The sequence below is a fragment of the Canis lupus genome, chromosome 20 (genome assembly GCF_003254725.2).
Source record: "Canis lupus dingo isolate Sandy chromosome 20, ASM325472v2, whole genome shotgun sequence".
NCBI classification, from domain to species: domain Eukaryota; kingdom Metazoa; phylum Chordata; class Mammalia; order Carnivora; family Canidae; genus Canis; species Canis lupus.
This window is the reverse complement of record NC_064262.1, coordinates 40,816,162-40,833,419: the sequence shown is the minus strand read 5'-3', so window position 1 is coordinate 40,833,419 and position 17,258 is coordinate 40,816,162. Positions and strand designations below refer to the sequence as shown.

The 17,258-nt window shown below is 55.1% G+C and overlaps 2 protein-coding genes across 7 annotated transcripts in view; both read right to left on the bottom strand.

Annotated features, from left to right (window-relative positions):
• The window catches only part of PFKFB4 (6-phosphofructo-2-kinase/fructose-2,6-biphosphatase 4), a 34,224-nt gene extending 20,023 nt beyond the window's left edge, over positions 1-14,201 (bottom strand). For 2 of the 6 annotated variants that reach the window (XR_003140547.3, XM_025455740.3), the window contains exons 1-4: positions 10,423-10,601; positions 4,443-4,559; positions 4,202-4,298; positions 971-1,037 (exon numbers count right to left, since the gene is read on the bottom strand). Coding sequence is in view for 5 of the 6 variants with exons in the window: in XM_025455740.3 (XP_025311525.1) it covers positions 971-1,037; positions 4,202-4,298; positions 4,443-4,559; positions 10,423-10,519 (378 nt within the window). In the remaining variant the exon portion in view is untranslated. Of the gene's footprint in view, positions 1-970; positions 1,038-4,201; positions 4,299-4,442; positions 4,560-8,500; positions 8,541-10,422; positions 10,604-10,902; positions 11,027-14,066 lie in introns of those variants that run through there. The other 4 variants (XM_025455741.3, XM_025455743.3, XM_035703223.2 and 1 more) reach the window with 4 other exon arrangements.
• A 455-nt stretch (positions 14,202-14,656) lies between these two features.
• Positions 14,657-17,115, bottom strand: UCN2 (urocortin 2). Its single transcript, XM_025456591.3, has one exon. It carries the CDS (start codon positions 15,992-15,994, stop codon positions 15,656-15,658), a length of 339 nt encoding a protein of 112 aa, XP_025312376.1. The 5' UTR covers positions 15,995-17,115; the 3' UTR covers positions 14,657-15,655.
• Between the last annotated feature and the right edge of the window lie 143 nt (positions 17,116-17,258).

Here is a 17,258-nt window from a genome sequence, read left to right as displayed (position 1 = left end):
GTGAAGATGACCCACCACAATGTCCTAATTTCTTTCCCAGAGAAAAGGGCAAGAGCAGCCCCAGTTCCCTCTAAGAGATGAAACTTTTAGGAAGATCAGCAAATCAGAATGCCATCAGATTTTGTCACAGCTACTCTGGAAGCCATAATACAACAGAGAGATGCTGTAGAAATTCTAAAGGAAAAATACTTCCCACCTATACCCAACCATCAACTATGAGGATACAGAAGGACATTTCCAGACATGCAAAGTCTCATGCAAGAACTTCCCAAGTACCTTCCTCAGGAAGCCACTGGAGGATACACTCCAGTAAAACAAGTCAGTAAACCAAGTAAAAAGAAGACATGGGGTCCGAGAGCAGGGCTTCAACCCAAGAGTTGGGAGAAGGGAATTCCCAGGGTTCCACACACCGAGAAGTTGATCGATCCAGACAGAGCTGGGAGAGTAAGGGCTCCTGGAGGCATGCCTCCACAAGGAAAAGCAAATGAAAAAGCGGCTCCTGTGTTTGACTGCATAGGGTTAGGGTAGGGGCCTTTCCCAGAGGCACCCGTGCTCAGCTTTGTTCCACTCATCCATCTGACAGGAGGAGCCAACACACAGCTGGAATTCCATTGCCCAGGATTCAGCTGGTTCCCAGAACAGTCACTAAATGTGGGGCAGGATTCTCTCCACCCCAGGAGAAATCACATTGGCTAAAGACTTAGGTAACATGATAGCACATGTGATGACCAACAATGTGAGTATTTGGAAGGAAGTCCTACAGGGTCAAATGCAACCACAAGCCCAGAAGGAAATTCCCAGCACACATTCAGCCTCCTCCTATGTAGTAGTGGCTGCAGACTTCCTCCCAGGGCCTGGCAGTCGGGGCCACACACCCTGCCTTCCCTTCCAGGTTCCCGATGAGCAAAGGGCTAGCGATATATAGGCTATCACATGTCACTCCCAGAAGTCACCATGATGTTACACTCACCGCCACATGTCCCCCCTCCTCACTAAGGAACCGCCGGACATCACGGAGGGCTGCCAGGGCACACTGCCTTCAGAAGAGAAAACACAAACACACACACACACACACACAAAGAAGAGAAAACACAGGGTCAGCCCAGCACCCAAACCCGGCTGCAGGAGGGCAGTAGATCAGAGATACATCCTACCCCAGACAGGAGAGGGCCCAGTCCCTGGAGCCCCTTCTCTTTTCAAGGTTTCTCTTTCCTTGAGGTCATTTTCAGTGCTTTTGCCAATTCTGATCCTCTAAGTGAAAGGCTATATGCTCCGGGCCCCTGGGAATATTTTTTTAAAATACCACTTTTCTGGGACGCCTGGGTGGCTCAGTGGTTAAAGCGTCTGCCTTCAGCTCAGGGTGTGGTCCTGGAGTCCGGGGATGGAGTCCCCGGCATCGGGCTCCCTGCATGGAGCCTGCTTCTCCCTCTGCCTATGCCTCTGCCTCTCTCTCTCTCTCTGTCTCTCATGAATAAATAAAATCTTTATAAAAAAAAAAGAGTAAAATTAGATCTCCTTCCATTTGTTTGGTCTTCAGATTTTGTATATAAACCCCCAGTGCATCCAAGGACTGTGCTATCGGGGCTTTCACTGGGCCAGACCAGGCCACCGTGCCCAAGCATGGAGGCACAGGCCAGGCAGAGCAAGGGGCAGCCTGCTGGGGTCATGGGGAAATTGGTGGCAGAGCTGAGTCCAGGTCCCTGGAAGAAGCTCTGCTCCTAAGCCTCCTTGTGACCTATCTGTGCCCCAAGAAGACCCCACCCAGTGGGTCTTTCAGTTAAAACTTTAAAGAGCTTTCTTCTTCCCCCAAAAAAACTGGATTCTGAGAGTCCAGGAAACTGGCATTGCTGGAGCCATTTCTAGCCACCCACATCAAGGACCATGTTTTGGGCTAAGATCTGTGGGTTGCTCTGGCTGAGGCAGCACCATGTAAGAGGGGGATCAGGGTTCTAATGGAGATGTGGAAGGTATAGCCTGGGACCCTGAGTGTACGGGGGGTATGAGCATGGGGCAATCTTGTGGAACTGAGCCCTTAACCTGGGCAGACTGATGCTAACTCCAGGTGGACAGTGTCGGAACTGAACTGTTAGCGACACATGCATGCACCCATGGGTGTGCATGTGCCTGCCCACAGGTGTGCATAGGTGCTCATGTGTGGTAGGAGACTGAGAGCATGAGTATGTGCCTTATGGTGTGTGTGTACACGTGACCAGCACGTGCACATGTGACTGTGCACACCCTTTCCTGGACCTTCCCAGTGTCAGGGACAGACATCAACATCGTGTAGCTCCAGGAACCTCAACAATGTATGATCACCTAGGTGTCTGGGAAATCTAGCCTTTTCTTTTCAGGCTTCCCATTTTAAAAAGTCTGATCCTTCTATTTTACCAACTATCTGCAGGACATTTGGGGCTGGTTATTGGGAAATGGTCCTGAAGCCCTGGCGCCAGACCCAGACTTTAGATCCAGGAGGGAAGGTTTCTAGGAATAGCCAGAGGGTGTGCCTACAGAGAGGCACATGTGAACCTGCCCCTAGCTTCTCCTGCTGGGGCCTCTGTTCCAGCTGGGTGACCCTGATCTAGCTCCCCAACTTCCCCAAGTCTGGGTTTCCCCATCTGAATTAATCCCAATACTCCTACCTTCGATAGGAGGCCTGAGCAGAATTATTAGTGAGCCCCAGGGGTGCCAGCTTCCTTATTCTTCCCATAAACACTTTGGATTCAAACAGACCTGGCTTCAAATTCAAACTCAGTGTGATCCTACACAGGCCCATCACTTTCAGACCTCACCTCCGAATACGGGGGAGTGAGGTGACACAACGCCTGCCCCACTGCAGGGAAGAGCCAATAAGCTAGCCAGTGCCCATAGCGTGAGGTAGTTGTAGAATTTGCATTTGATACAGCCTCTGATCTACTAATTGCGTAACGCTAGAAAGATGAACACAACAGTTTTTAGTGGTATGGGCTTAGATTCAAGTCTGGGCTCTGTGAAATAACTTGTTATCTTGTGTGAGACTCCTGAGCCTCAGCTTCCTCATCTGTAAAATGGGAAGAGGAGTGACAATCGGGCATCATGCACAGCAGGAATTCAAATATCAGTCCCCTCCCTTTGTCTGGGTCACTGGATTGTCCAGCCTCAAGTTTCACACACAATTCGGCCACAGGCCTGAACATCAGACTCCCCTTCCCTTTTGGGTGCAGCCACTTGGCCCAGCCCCACTGACGCAAGAGCCAACACTGGGGAAGGACCACGCCCCACACTGGGGAGCTCTTGCCCCCTGGTGGCCAGAGACAGAGCAGGCTGCCTAGGACCCAGGCCTGGGCAACAATCTGGCATCTTCTGGCCTGGAGCTCTTCTTGATTAGGGGAGCTCACTAGAGCTGGGCCAACCTCTGCTAAATGCCCTCCCACCATGGCTGAACCCAAAGCAAGGACAAGGAAGCTTCTTGATCCCTCAGCTGACACCTGCCAAAAAGACCACAGCAGAGATCCTCAGACAGCCAGCAGGTGCTCCTGGTTCAAGTCTGAATAGGCGGGGAGGGAAGGAGGTAGGGTGTCATATGCAAATTCCCATCTCACGAATGTGAGCAGGAGGGTGAAGTCTGAGCCACAGGAAAGCGAAGCCAAGGCCTGTCCTACACGTGCCAAAAACATGCCAAGCACATGCCAAACATGCTCCAAATATACAGTTTATCCTGGGGCAAGGGAAGGAAGGCTGCAGCTCTGGGCTCCATCCATCCTTTTAGCTTTGGGAGAAGGTGCCAGGAGGTAGGCCCACTCTCACTCTGCCTCATCTCTGAGGACTGTGTCCCTGCACCCACTCACCCCCCCCCCCCCCCCTGCCACAGGCCATCCCCATGGAGCACCTGGGGTAAGCAAGTGAGAGGTTTCTGTGCAGCCAGCCCCTGCCCCGCCCTGGCTAGGTCTCCTCTATCTCTCTGAAACCCCGTATTCCCCTTCCATAGGACGTCCTTACTAAGGGTTCATGAGTCCTAGGGCACAGCCAGCCACCAAGAGGCCATACGCCCTCCCCACTGTCTCCTAATCCAACACATCCCCAATACCACCATATCTTGAGAGGTCAAGAGACCAGCCCTGTCACAGTCCAGTGGGGCAGAGTAAGGCCAGGGCTCAGGAGCAGCTGGGTGCCCGGGCTCCAGGGCCTTCTCTGTAAACACACATAATCACACACATATACTCACTTCCTGATTTTCAGGCCCTCTTCGTTGTCTGGAAGGAAAAACTCAAACGACTTGTATGTCTTGACCATTTCCCGGCGATACTGGCCAACGTTGAATTCTGGGGGAAAGAAAGGCTCAGCTTTCACACAGCAGCAGCCCTCCCCCCGTTCTTGACCTTGACTCACCCCAGGCTAGCCTTCTCTCTTTCCCCCTCTCCCCACAAAGCCCCAAGGCCCCTTTGGAAGCCGAGGTCAAGTCTCACCTCGAGTAGGCACGCCAATCCAGTTCAGGTAGCGAGTCAGCTTCTTAGAGATGTATGTCTTGCCCCTGGCGGGCAGGCCTACCATGACAATGAGCGTTGGGCAATTGGTCATGCAAACTGAAAGACAAGGAGCTGGTGTCAGATAAGGGCTGGGATGCCTCCGAGGGTGCCCCTCCCTCTGCTCCTGTCACAGGACATCAGACACACCTTCCAGGCCTCCTGGCCTCAGACCCTGGTCTCAAGCCACCACTGGCATGTCCCTGCTGCCCAGGCCTGTCTGGGCTCCAGTAGATGTAGCAGAATCTCACCAGCCCCTTATCCTGGTGTGCACGGCAGATATAAAGCTGGACCTGCCACACCCCTGAATGAACGTGCAGGACAAGAGCCAAAGCCCAGGGGATATTCGACACCCACCTATTATCGGGGAATCCACACCCCACCCGTGCAGCCACTCAGCATTCCTGATAGCACAGTACCACTCCTTACCCTCCCAGTTGGGAATTTCGCCTCATTGTGTACAAAGCCCAGCTCGTAAGCTGCTTCTTCAGTGAACCCTTCCTCCCAGCCACCTCTGCGCTGCCCTGGTGCACTCTCTCCCCCAGGCCCGGTCATCTCGCCCATGAGTTGGCCCCCTGCACCTGACCACGTGGAGCATAGGCAGCCCCGCAGGATCTGAGCTGTTTGGGAACATGAGGTCTGGCACAGAGTTGGTGCTCAAAAATTATGCGGAAGGGAGTGGCGTCTCGAAATCCCCCAGGGTGAGTGCCACCAGGGGCTGAGGCCAGAGACCCAGAGCAATGTCCACAAGGACTGTCCCTCTGACAGCCCACCCCCCTCCATCCCATGGGCCACCAGCCAGAGAAGCTGCCAAGGTCGGAGGCAGGGACATGTCTGGACAGCACATCCCCAAACCCTGGCCTACCAGGACAGACACCAAGGCAGCAGAACTACCAGCCTCACGTGACTCAGCTCTGCTTTCAGTCAGCCTCACCTCAGAAACCTTAGGAAGCTTTCTTTTCCTCGTCCCCAGCACCTGGGCCACAGACAGACGGCCGATGTGGAGAACCCCAGGGCTCTCTACAAGGGCCTTCTCCTGGTAGTCCTTCCTGGACAGACTGCTGGGCCCCACCCCTCAGGCTGTCTCCCTCACCGGAGCTAGAGCATAGAGGCCGCAGGGGCAGCCCTGTCTGTGGGGTCAGGAGTCAGGTCTAGGTTCCTATCCTGACCCTGACAGCTCCTGGCAACTCTGAGCCTTGGTGTCCTCACCCGTAAAATGGGATGATGATCAATCCCCCAGTGAGGCCTTGCACTACCTCCATGTAAAAGCCAAAGCATGTCTGGGAAGCCATGCCCTCTGCCCAGCCCTGGCAGGATACCTGCTAAGGACGCAGGTGCACCTTAGCACCAACTGCCCTTGGCATGTAGGGTGCAGAAGCACCCATCTGTCTCCAGCTGGGCCCTGCAGAGAGGTAAGGGGACCCACTTGCCAGTGTGGGCTCTGTTGCTCTTATACATGACCTTTGGGCAAAGGTGACCCAAACTATGAGCCTCGGGGGAGGGAAGGAGAGGATCCCACGGAACACAGGCTGACAGTGAACAAGAGAGAACTTGCAGAAAAACCTCAGCATTGGCTAAGGTGAGAGAAAAGCAAGTTAGGCAAGGCCCTGCGTCCCGAGGGCCAGTGACACTGGGGCCTGTACCGTTTGCACAATCGCTGGCCGGGGCTCTCAAGCAACCAAAGGGCAGTGAATCAGCTACTAAGCATGGGGGAAACCTGCACACTCAGCCTGCTCACTTCTCCCCACAGCTCCATGAAGGGCTCTCCCATGACCTCAGGAGTAGGATTCTACACCTTCTCTTCACATCTTCTATCTTCCCAGAGACACCCCGGCCTCCTCTCCCAGTGTTTGGTGACAGGATCCCCTGGCCCCATGCACAGCCGCTGTGGGCAGGCAGGGCAGTAAACCAGGGCTGGGTGCGAAACAACAGCAATAAATTACCTATCATCTCTGTTCCTCAAGATAAGCTCCCAAGGAAATGACCCAAAGAAAGGTCAAAGTACAAGAAGTGTATTTGCAATAATAGCTCTGCTTACAACAGCAAAACATAAGCAAGCTAGCAATAGAGGAATTACAAACTGAGGCCCACAGAGGGAATGTGCTACAGCGCCTGAACAGAGCATTTGCACCAGGTGAGCTGGCTGTGTGGCTAGAACTGCAGCTCTGGGCACTCGAGAGCCTCGGCACTGAGCAACCAGGTGGCAGGATGCACCATTTAAAACAAGAGAGATTTGCAGACATGTCCATTCAACTTATCTCACTGGTTCCTTTTCCTATAAACGTGCTTATGGCCACAAGAGCCCTAGGAATTAAGAGGCCAGAGACAAGCCTGGTGCTACCTCATTACCACCTTCTGGTGGGTCACCCCAGGGGCAGCCACAAGCCCGAGTGGGGTCCAGAACTGGTTTCCGAATTGCACCTGCTCCCACACCCTTGGGCCAGGCTGGTGAAGGGAGAACTCTTCAAAAGAAAGCAACCTGGAGGCACCTGGTTGAGCACCTGCCTTCGGTTCAGGTCGTGATCCCAGGGGCCTGGGATCGAGTCCCATGTCGGGCTCCCTGCATGGAGCCTGCTTCTCCCTCTATCGTATGTCTCTGCCTCTCTCGTGTGTCTCTCATGAATAAATAAATAAAATCTTTCATTTTTTTAAAGTACTATTTTCTTTTTTTTTTTTAAGATTGTATTTATTTATTTTTTTTTTTTTTAATTTTTATTTATTTATGATAGTCACAGAGAGAGAGAGAGAGGCAGAGACACAGGCAGAGGGAGAAGCAGGCTCCATGCACCGGGAGCCCGACGTGGGATTCGATCCCGGGTCTCCAGGATCACGCCCTGGGCCAAAGGCAGGCGCCAAACCGCTGCGCCACCCAGGGATCCCCAAGATTGTATTTATTTATTCATGAGAGATATATGTATATAGAGAGAGGCAGACACACAAGCAGAGGGAGAAGCAGGCTCCATGCAGGAAGCATGATGTGGGACTCGATCCCAGGTCTCCAGGATCAGGCCCTGGGCCGAAGGCGGCGCCAAACCGCAGAGCCACCCGGGCTGCCCAGATAAAATCTTTTAAAAAAAGAAAGTAACCTGGCATCACCGTCCTGTTCAGATGGGACAGAAAGTAATCTCTCCTACCATCCTATGCACATTCCAGTCATGTCCTTAGCCAAGTCTGGCTACCTTTTTGCTAATACAAGCTATCACAAGCACTGTCCTTCTGGCATGCTTCACGTTCTGTCTTCATCCCCTGCCCCACCTGCCCTCCAGGGCTGGTTCCTCCAGGGCTGAGCTGAGGGGTCAATGATGAAGAAGGTAACAGCTTCCAGGCCCTCATATGTAGTTCTGAACTCATGGATTGTAGGGGTGGAGAAGGCACACAGAGCCAAGCAGCCTCTGGCTCCCTCAGGAGCCAGGCACAAGATACCAAAGACAACCCACTACACAGCACAGACCAGCCATGAGCTCCACAGCCCCTTCTCTACAAAGCCCTGTGGTCAACTTCCACCCACCCCCCACCCTCAGGTCCTCACCTGTCCTTGTGGTCTTCCACCAAATTATAAATTACGCGGAACACCTGGGTGGCTCAGTAGTTGAGCATCTGCCTTTGGTTTAGGTTGTGATCCCAGCATCCTGGGATCAAGTTCTGCATCGGGCTCCCTGTAGGGAGCCTGCTTCTCCCTTTGCCTATGTCTCTGCCTCTCTCTGTGTGTCTCCCATGAATGAATAAATAAATATATTTTTTTTAATTAAAAAATCTACCATGCAGAGGATAAAACGCTACATGAACACAGGCTTTGGGGACTGGAGGTGCTGCCCAGACAGGTTCGATGTTCATTCACAGCTTACTCCCTGCTATGAACTCGGGGACCCTCACTTGGGGCCCAACCTCTATACAATCTGCAGGTCTTATCTCTGGCTTCTTGGGTACCTCCTCCTCCAAGAAGCCCTCCCTATGCTGGGCCAGTCCAGAGTCTCACCCACTGCAATACCCTGAGACAGTACCATGGCACAAGCCCCTCACAGCCATATTTTCACTGCATCCTTGGAGCTTGAAGAAACAGTTTCCTCCCCATTGGGCCTCAGCATCTTTGCCATCTGGAATGGGGGTTGGTTCAGAGCTGATGCTTCAATTCCCAACTCTGAGGTACTGAGAAGCAAAGAAGGCTAGTGACGAAATGATAGCACCACCTGCCACCACTTATCAAGCATCTCCTGTGAAGAGGCTCACAGCAGCTTCTAGGAGCAGGGATGATGACCGTCTCCATCCCACAGATGAGGAACCCATGCCGTGGCCTAGAGGGTCAGGTCCTTGTCCAAGGTCACACAGCTAAGCCACAATGTGGCTTGAGTGTTCCTGCCTTCAAAGCCCAGGCTCTGACTCCTTCCCTTCCCCTTTATGTAATAACAGCAGCCATCCCCAGTTAGGACAACACAGACTGGCTAGAAACACAAGAGCAAGGGGCCTTGATCTTGGTCGCTCCAGAAAGTCTGGAAGGAGGGCTAGCTAGGATGTAGCCATTGCCTCTCAGGACTGAGTATTGAATGGAAAGCCATGGCCCAGCGCTAAGAGCCTGATCACCATCTCCACATCCTAGCAGGACCTAAATTATGGTCACAGCCATGACCCACCAGAATGCCCTGCCAAAACCATGGCCACCCCCTACCAGGACCCACTGTAGTAAGAGATACAGTCTACCCACAGGACTTACACCTTGCTCAAAGCCAGGGCTCCCAGGCTGGCCTCAAAACAAAACAAGCAAGGAGCATTCTCCCCTCCCTTATTATGCCCAAGCAGAGGTCAAGGAGTACAGGGAGATCTTAGTACATCACACAATCTCCTGATCACAGTTCTATATCTGTATCAGAAGTTGAACGAGATGTTCTCTGAGGTCTTTGCCAACTTGCAAATTCATTATAATGTTTCAGTCACTCAAAAGAAAAAAAAAAACAACTTTGTTTTTCTTGGCAATAAGAGGTTGCAGACTCATTTAAGGACAAGCAGAGGGGTGCCTGTGTGGCTCAGTGAAGCATCTGCCTTGGGTTCGGGTCATGATCCCAGGGTCCTGGGATTGAGCCCTGCGTCAGGCTCCCTGTTCAGTGGGGAGTCTGCTTCTCCTCTCTCTACCTCTGTCCCTGCTCGTCGTGGTCTCTCTCTCTCAAAAGGATAAATAAAATCTTAAAAAAAAAAAAAAAAAAGACAAGCAGAAAGTCAAGTAAAGTGGATTAAACACCGGGATCTCAGGAAATCCAAGTCCCTTAACAATTCCTTAACAATGCCAAGAATTTCAGTATGTCTCCTAGGTGTTTCTGCCTCCAACCTCACCATTCACCCACGACCCCACCTGGATGCATATACCCCCATGGACCCAAAGATAGGTCCATAAGGGCAGTGTTCACCCACCCTGAACACAACTGCACTTCCCTGAAATTCCTCCCAAAACTGGCCCCAGAGGTGGGTAGTCAAGGCCAAGGGGCTCCCACTGGACTTCTGAAAGTTCTGGGCTCACAGAGGTCAAGCGATTTCCATAAAGCCAACACAGCTCAGACCTGGTCCATGCACTCTGGCCTGAAGTGAATGGCAAGAGGAGGCTCTGAATCCTCCCCCTGGCCTGACCTGGTGGGTAGAGACTCGGGTGAGAAGGGGCCGGCGCCCTCCCGGAGGTGATGGTAACAGGACTGAGCCCCTAGCGAGAGGAGACAGGGCCACATACCTGTCTCCGCACCACCCTCCACCCCCCGCTCCGCCACACCTGTGCCCGGCCCACGACCTGTGCCTGCTCCCCTGCCAGCAGTCACGGCAGCCTCACCTGTCCCGGGTTCCCCACCTGTTCCTGGCCCCCCTTCCACGCGAGACCACTGCCCAGGCCGCCCTATCCACCCATTCCCGTGCACCAGCCCCCGGTTCTCCACAGCCCCCGCCTCACCGCCGCGCTGGCAGGCGTGCAGAGCGGGCCGCCCATTGCTGTACGGCATCCAGATCTTCTTCAAGGGGTTCTGGGTCAATTCCCGTGGGGACGCCATACCCGGGACGCGATGAGACGGACTGCGCTGCTTCCGACCCAGCAGCCGGGCCACCTCGGGCCACTCGAGGCCCCGCCCCCGGGCCCGCCCCCGGGCCCGCCCCCGAGCCCGCCCCGCCTCGAGCCCGGCAGGCGTCCGTCCGACTCCCCGCAGGCCCCGCCCCGGACGAGTAGGCCCTACCCCCAGCGGGGAGGGCCCGGCCTGCGACCGCGCATGCCCAACTCGCCTGCCAGCCGGTTTGGGCCCGAGCAGGCCCGCCCCTGGCGCCGGCATCGAGGACGCGCATGCCCGACTGCCCGCCGGTTCCAGGCCTGCATCGTGCCGACCCCGCCGGCGATGAGCGAGCCCAGCACGCCCGACTCGACCGCGCAGATTTGATCCACCTGGTCCGGGGCCTCGCCTTGCACAGCCTTGCCTCCAGGGCACTCGGGTTCCGCTCGCTGCTACGGTTGACGTCAGGGCCCCCAGGAGGGAGGGATTTGCATGCTAAGGGGCTGCGCCAGCTTGGCTCGCAGGTCTCACTTGGTCTGGATCAGCCTGGCAGCTCCTGCGTTTTGCCACTTGTCAACTGCTGCGCCCCGCCGGCTGTGCGTCCCTGAGTCCTAGGACTCCTTCTCGCCCACCGAACCCACTGGCCCAACCACACCGGAAAATCTTCTTTCACCTCACGGACGGGGACATCTCAAAATTGTTTCCTCTCTTTACCTTGGCTGCTGGGGAGCTCAGGCTAAACTCCAGCCCACCTGGAGCACGTGAGCAGGATCTTTTAACCAAGCTCCCTGGGGACTCACTGAGTCTCTCTCTTCTTCCAGGATTTCATTTTTACCAATTAAATTGTAAATTTGCATATTTCCAACATGATCCTTCCTCTCATCATCAGGAAAACAACGCGGGCATCATCAACCTCACAAGATTCTGGTATAGATTAAATGTGACAGTGTAAAGCACATTAGCACTATCATTTGTATTATTTATCTCCCTTCTGTCTCTAAGAATGCAGTGGAAGCAAAGGACAAGGGAGAAAGCCAGAAGTTTAGGAACCCTGGGTCATTCTCCTTTGTCTCCTCAGCCCAGCTTCTCCCAAATTCTATACACTTAATATCCTGGGGACCCCTTACCACTGCTCCAACCTGAGTCACACTGCCCCCTAGCGATGTCCTCCACAAACCCCCAGACAGGATCTTGGCATCCTCAGGTCCTCTCTGCCCAGTGTGCCCAGCCAGGAGCCAGGGCTAGGGGCATGGAGAACAAGGCTTTGCCCAGTGCACCTCTGACCTCCATTCCACATACTTGTCTCCACCTAGCACTTCAGAGCCTGGCAAGGACTCTTAAGATAACTCTAATACAGATGTCTCGCCCACTTCACAGGAGATGAAAGTTCAGGAGGTAGAAGCTCACCTAAGTCCTCCCTGAAACTAGCTCTGGCTGCCTCCCCTGGGAGGAACGCCCTGCCCCAGAATTGAGCACTTCCTCTTTCATCCTCCGTCTGCACTGTCCACCCCCCACCTCATGCAGAGGCAGCTCTGAGCACACCCGTGGGCAGCTTCTGATGAGCACGATGCCCCTTACGACAACTTGCCTGCTTCCTTCTTCTCCAAAGCCTGTCATTCTGTTCCTGACACAGTCAGCCTTCCTGTCTGTCTCCTAGCCATTGCCAAGGCCATCCTGGGGCCACCTTGACTTCAGAGACCTTGTCACCACCCGCCCACACCCTGTCCAACCCCCCCGCACTTGTTGCAAAGGCTACATGCTCTAGCATCCACAGACGCCCAGCACTTCCTCTGGCCTGCCCATTCTCCTTCTCAGCCCTCCTGGGATGTTAGTCAAAGGCAGGGGTAAGGGGGTAGTCAGAGCAGGGCAGAATGCCAGGACCATTTCGAGGAAGCTGTCCCCACATCCAGACAGTGTGAGCCTAGCTTCCCAGGAAAAGCCGTGGCTCTGTACCTTCCACTCTTCCCCAAACAGTCTGACCCTGGGCTGACCCACACATACCTTCCCAAGTCCCAATATCCAGTGGGAGGCCACAGGTTAACAGCAGGAGGAGTCTGGGGCTCCTCCCCAAGGCCAGAGTCTACCTCTACTCTAAGAATATTCTTCATCTCCCTGCCCATTTGTTGAATAGGAAACTGAAAGGGGAGCAGGGCCCAGGGTCACAGAGCCAGCCCACAGTGCAGAGTGGACTCAGATGAACCTCCAGCCTTTCAAAAACTCCCCTCCCACTTCTTCTAGATAATCATATTTCCCACCCATACACGTGGGCTCTGGTTTGTTCCCTCCAATGCTCTCTTAGTTTTCTGCTCCCCCAGCATCAGTAGATGCCCAATAGAACAGCCAGCCTTCATGACTTATCCTTCCTTGGGGCCATCCCAAAGTGATGGGGTGAAAAGTGTACTGGGTTGTCAGCATGCATTGGTGTGTGAATATGTCCTGCTCAGCCTCTCTGCTCCTCTATGAACCTGCCTGGCTGGCCCTGGTTGGCTCCAGTGGTGCCCTCTGCACTGACCACCGGACCTCTCTCCCGTGTCCCTGGCTATAAAATATAGGGTGCTGAAGTCCTAGATCCTCAGTTCTCACTGCTCAAACTCTTCCCAACCTCTGTGTCTGCTGGTCAGTCCTGGCCAGACTTTGCAGCATAAAGGCCCAGGGCGCTCAGCAAATGCCACACAGACCTACATGCCAGTGCATGGAAGCATGCACACAGAGCCACATGTGCACAAATACTAGCAACCCAGGCCCGCAGGGAGGAGCAGGCTGCAGCAGCCTGCTGCTCTCTACTGCCCCCCTTCCCCTTTATTTCCCTTCTTCTCTCCCCTCTGCTGCTAATGGGAGGTTCAGGGAGATCCCAGGAGTTCCAGCTTCCTCTGGCCAGTTCAAGCCAAGGATCATCTCCAGTATCTCCATGGGCCCAGAGCTCACAGAGGCTGTGAGGTTCCAGCTTAGGGATATGGAGCCATGTGACTGAGTAGCTTGTGAACTGTGGTCTGCATTTGCTGATTCCAGCTTGTTACAGGGCACACAGTAGGTGCTCAAAGTGACTCAGGGCCAGCCAAAGCACACAGTAAAGGCTCAGAGAGGCTCATGACCAGGACAGAGCACACAGTAGGTGCTTAGAGCAGCTCAGGACTCACATAAGGCACACAGTAGGTGCCATAGAAATGCTGTTTAAAGGCTAAAGCCACTTCATATGAAAAATGTCCCAAATGAGCCTCTGGGCCTCCCCAAAATGATGTGTGACCCCTGAGGGGGGACCTGGACAAACACGACCCCTTGGAGGCCAGCAAAGGGCAGAGCAGGAGGGCCTCAGGCAGCTCCAGCTGGCTGTCCCTCTCTCTGGGCTGGAGGAAGAAGCTATTTATAGTTCCCCCTTGGCCCAGCCTCCCCACTCCCCTGCAAGGCGACAGTGTTCCCCCTCCTCCTTGCCACTGACAGGCTATGCCCCCTCTGAGCACCCCTACACCTAGAGAGACCCCCAACGCCCTTGCACCTCTGCCAGCACCAACCGTCTTTCCCCGATCCCCCCCACTCTCTCCCCGCCGCCCGTGCCTACCCCGCCTGCTGCTCCCTGACCCGGGGTCCGTCAGGGCGCTGCCTCCCTCCGCGCCTGTGTCCATCCTGCAAGCGATCTGGCCCCGGGGCCGCCGCCCCCTGCAGCCTGGGGCCGGGCAGCCCCGCCCTCCGGGCTCGGGAGGGAGCTGCGGTGTGCCCCGTGTGGCCCCGCCCTCCCAGCCCCGCCCTGGGCCCGCCCCCCAGGGCTGCTCACAACTTGAGAGATCAACAGTGCCCCCACCCCAGACAGCCGCACTCCTGCCAGTGTGGCCTCCCTCTGCGGTCAGAGCAGTCCATAATGCCCAGGGTCTGCCCTTGTCTCCAACCGGAGCTGTCTACACTACCTAGAGTTTCTGTCCCATCTGCAGGCAAGCCTGTCCACACCATTCAGAAGGTCACTTCCCTCTCCAGCCCAACCATGGAGCTGGGGGTGTGAGATTAGGGAAAACCCACTCTCCACTCTCTCTACACCAAGGGACCAGGTCGGTGAAATGCGACCAGTGGTTGGGGGCTGGGGGGTGGGGAGTGGGCAAAGGGGCTGTGTAGCCAGACTGTCACTCTCTGGGTGCACAGGACTGTGATTCTCGTTCATCCCATTCTCCAGTCACTGCATTTATTGAGCTCTTTCCTACATGCCAGAACCTTCATGTACATGTCACTTGGTGCTCACAAGAAGCCTGGTCATGGCTCTGCCCTACCAAGGAGAAAGCCAAGGCTTGGAAAGGTGAACACGTTTGCTGCAGACAATTTGATGAAGGACGAGCAGAGCTGGGTTGAGCCCCAGCAGCTGGAGCCACATGTGTCCAAGGGCCACAGCTGGGTGTGCAGGCGTGTGGACAGTGCCTGGCTGTGCATTGGGCATGCTTCATGCTGGTCTGGGGGATAAGCATCTGTTCCTCACAGCTCCCTCACATGCCCTCACCTTGCCCACACAGACTCACAACTATCAGATACACAGAGACACAGCCACTCCTGCATGCATACACCTACAACAAGGCTGCCACAGCTACAGATTTCTCACCTACGGCTCTCCACGCCTAGAGAGATGCCCCTGGTGACCCCACTCATCTGAGGCAGGTGCTGCCTTGTGGAGCACAAAACATGCATATGACCCTCAGCCTGCACTTCCTATGTGGTGACCTGTGTGGGGCAGGGCAGGCTTAGGTGTACTAGCCTCAGATGCAATGTTGAGCTCCTGTGTTGATGAGATTCCCAAAAGTGGCACAAGAATTACCACACTGGCAGTGTCCGGATGCTCTTCAACTGTGGGGCACCCAGACATGGCAAGACTCCACACAGTACTGACATTCCACGGTAGTGTCCAAACTGTCCAGACATATTGTAAGTCTGTGGGGCTCCAGGCATGGCAAGACTCCACTTGGCAGCCACCCAATATGGCAATGTCCAGGCTGTCTAGATACAATGGGGCTCTGTGAGGCACTCAGCTGTGATATGACACCAGCTGGCAGTGACCCCATAGGGAGGTAGCCAGGCGCACCATGCCCAGATGTAATGCTGTCCTGCTCTACTGCAGGCTTCCAGGTCTCCTGATCCAGGATGGCCCCGTTATTGTGACTCCTGCCCCCAGGCTCAGCGGCGGCCAACCTGGGCCAGGATGCGAGCGTTGGTGGTGGCCTGCTCCCTCGAAGCTCTGGCCCGGGCCTGCTCCAATAAGATCTGTAGGAGGCCAATGGGGACATCCAGCGAGAGGATGATGCGGGGGCCCGAGCGAGGGCCAGGGCTGGGGTGGCCCCAAGCAGTGGAGGGGCCTGTGGTGGTGGCTGTAGTGCTCTCCGAGGTCACAGGACAGGGAGTAGCCTGGGGAGGGTTCTGAGGGAGGAGCTGGAAGGCTGGGCTAGGGGTCCCAGTGACCAGCAGGGCTCTGCCCGATGTCAGGACCATCAGCACCAGCAAAGCCCACCTGGTCATCACGTGGTTAGGCTGCAAGGAGAAAAGAGGCTCAGGGCGGGGGTTCTGAGCAGCCACAGCAGCAGACAGAGACAGATGGGGAAACCAGACAGACAGAATGGGAGACAGAGGGAAAAACAGAGAGCGAGATTAGAGAGGCCAGGCAAGGGTTGGAGAGAGATAGAAGAGACAGAGATGAAGGGACAAGACTTAGCCAGAGTGAGATTGGGAAAATCAAGACAGCACTAGACACAGCAGCGGCCGGGAGACAAAGAGTGAGAAAAAGAATGAGAGACAGAGAGCCCGGCAAGATCTAGATCTAGATGCAGAGACAGAGATACACTTAGGGAGGAGATGGAGAAGAAGAGAAAGGAGAGGGAGGACATGGAGGCAAAGCAAAACAAAGGGGCCTGGAAGAAAAAGAGGCTGGAACCACCCCAGACACAGATACATGATAAAAACAGGGATGTAGAGAGGCGCCTGGGTGGCTCAGCGGGTTAAGCGTCTGCCTTCAGCTCAGGTCATGATCCCAGGGTTCTGGGATGAACCCTACCCCCTCAATCAGGCTCCTTGCTCAGCAGGGAGCCTGTTCTCCCTCCCCCTCTGCCCCTTCTCCCTCTTCCCTCTGCTTGGACTCTCTCAAATAAATAAATAAAATCTTCAAAACAGGAATGCAGAGACACAGAGTGAACACAGAGGGACAAAAGAGGAACCCAAGGTCCAAGGGAGCCTGATCACAGACAAAGAAGCCTGATCACAAAGAAGACCAGAAATAGGGTCCTTAAGGTGGAGAAGCAGCCAGAGACTCCAATGCCCCCTGAGGTCCAGAGACCTCCATCAACCCAAATCCCAGATCCACTCAGCCCTCAAGGCCCTGCCCATGCCACCCAGAGCCAGCCCAGTCCTACCAGCAGCAACCTCCTCTGCGGCAAGGTGGGGCACCGGAGCAGCCCGCGGCCGGGGCCAGGCAGTGCTGTGCTGTGGGCCGGCCCTCTGCCCCCTTCGGGCCCATTTATCTCTCTACCCCCTGTGGTAGGAGCTGGGGCATGGCTCCTGGCATGAAGCATCCCCCCACCTCTGACTCATCCCTTCCTGGGGGGCAGTGAGGACATGTCCTCAGCCCCCACTCAGTCTGCTCCTCTTTGGGGACAAGTTGGGGACTGAGGGTCACAGGACAATAACCAGGGCTGGACAGAGGGACTCTGCACCCATGCGGGACAATACTGACCTCCCAGGGGAAACCTGACCCTCTGCCACCCCCATCTCCCCAAACAGTCACAACAGG

Bases quoted from the DNA above. Each gene is read 5' to 3' on its own strand.
- UCN2 (XM_025456591.3), bottom strand. From the start codon at position 15,994: ATGACCAGGTGGGCTTTGCTGGTGCTGATGGTCCTGACATCGGGCAGA.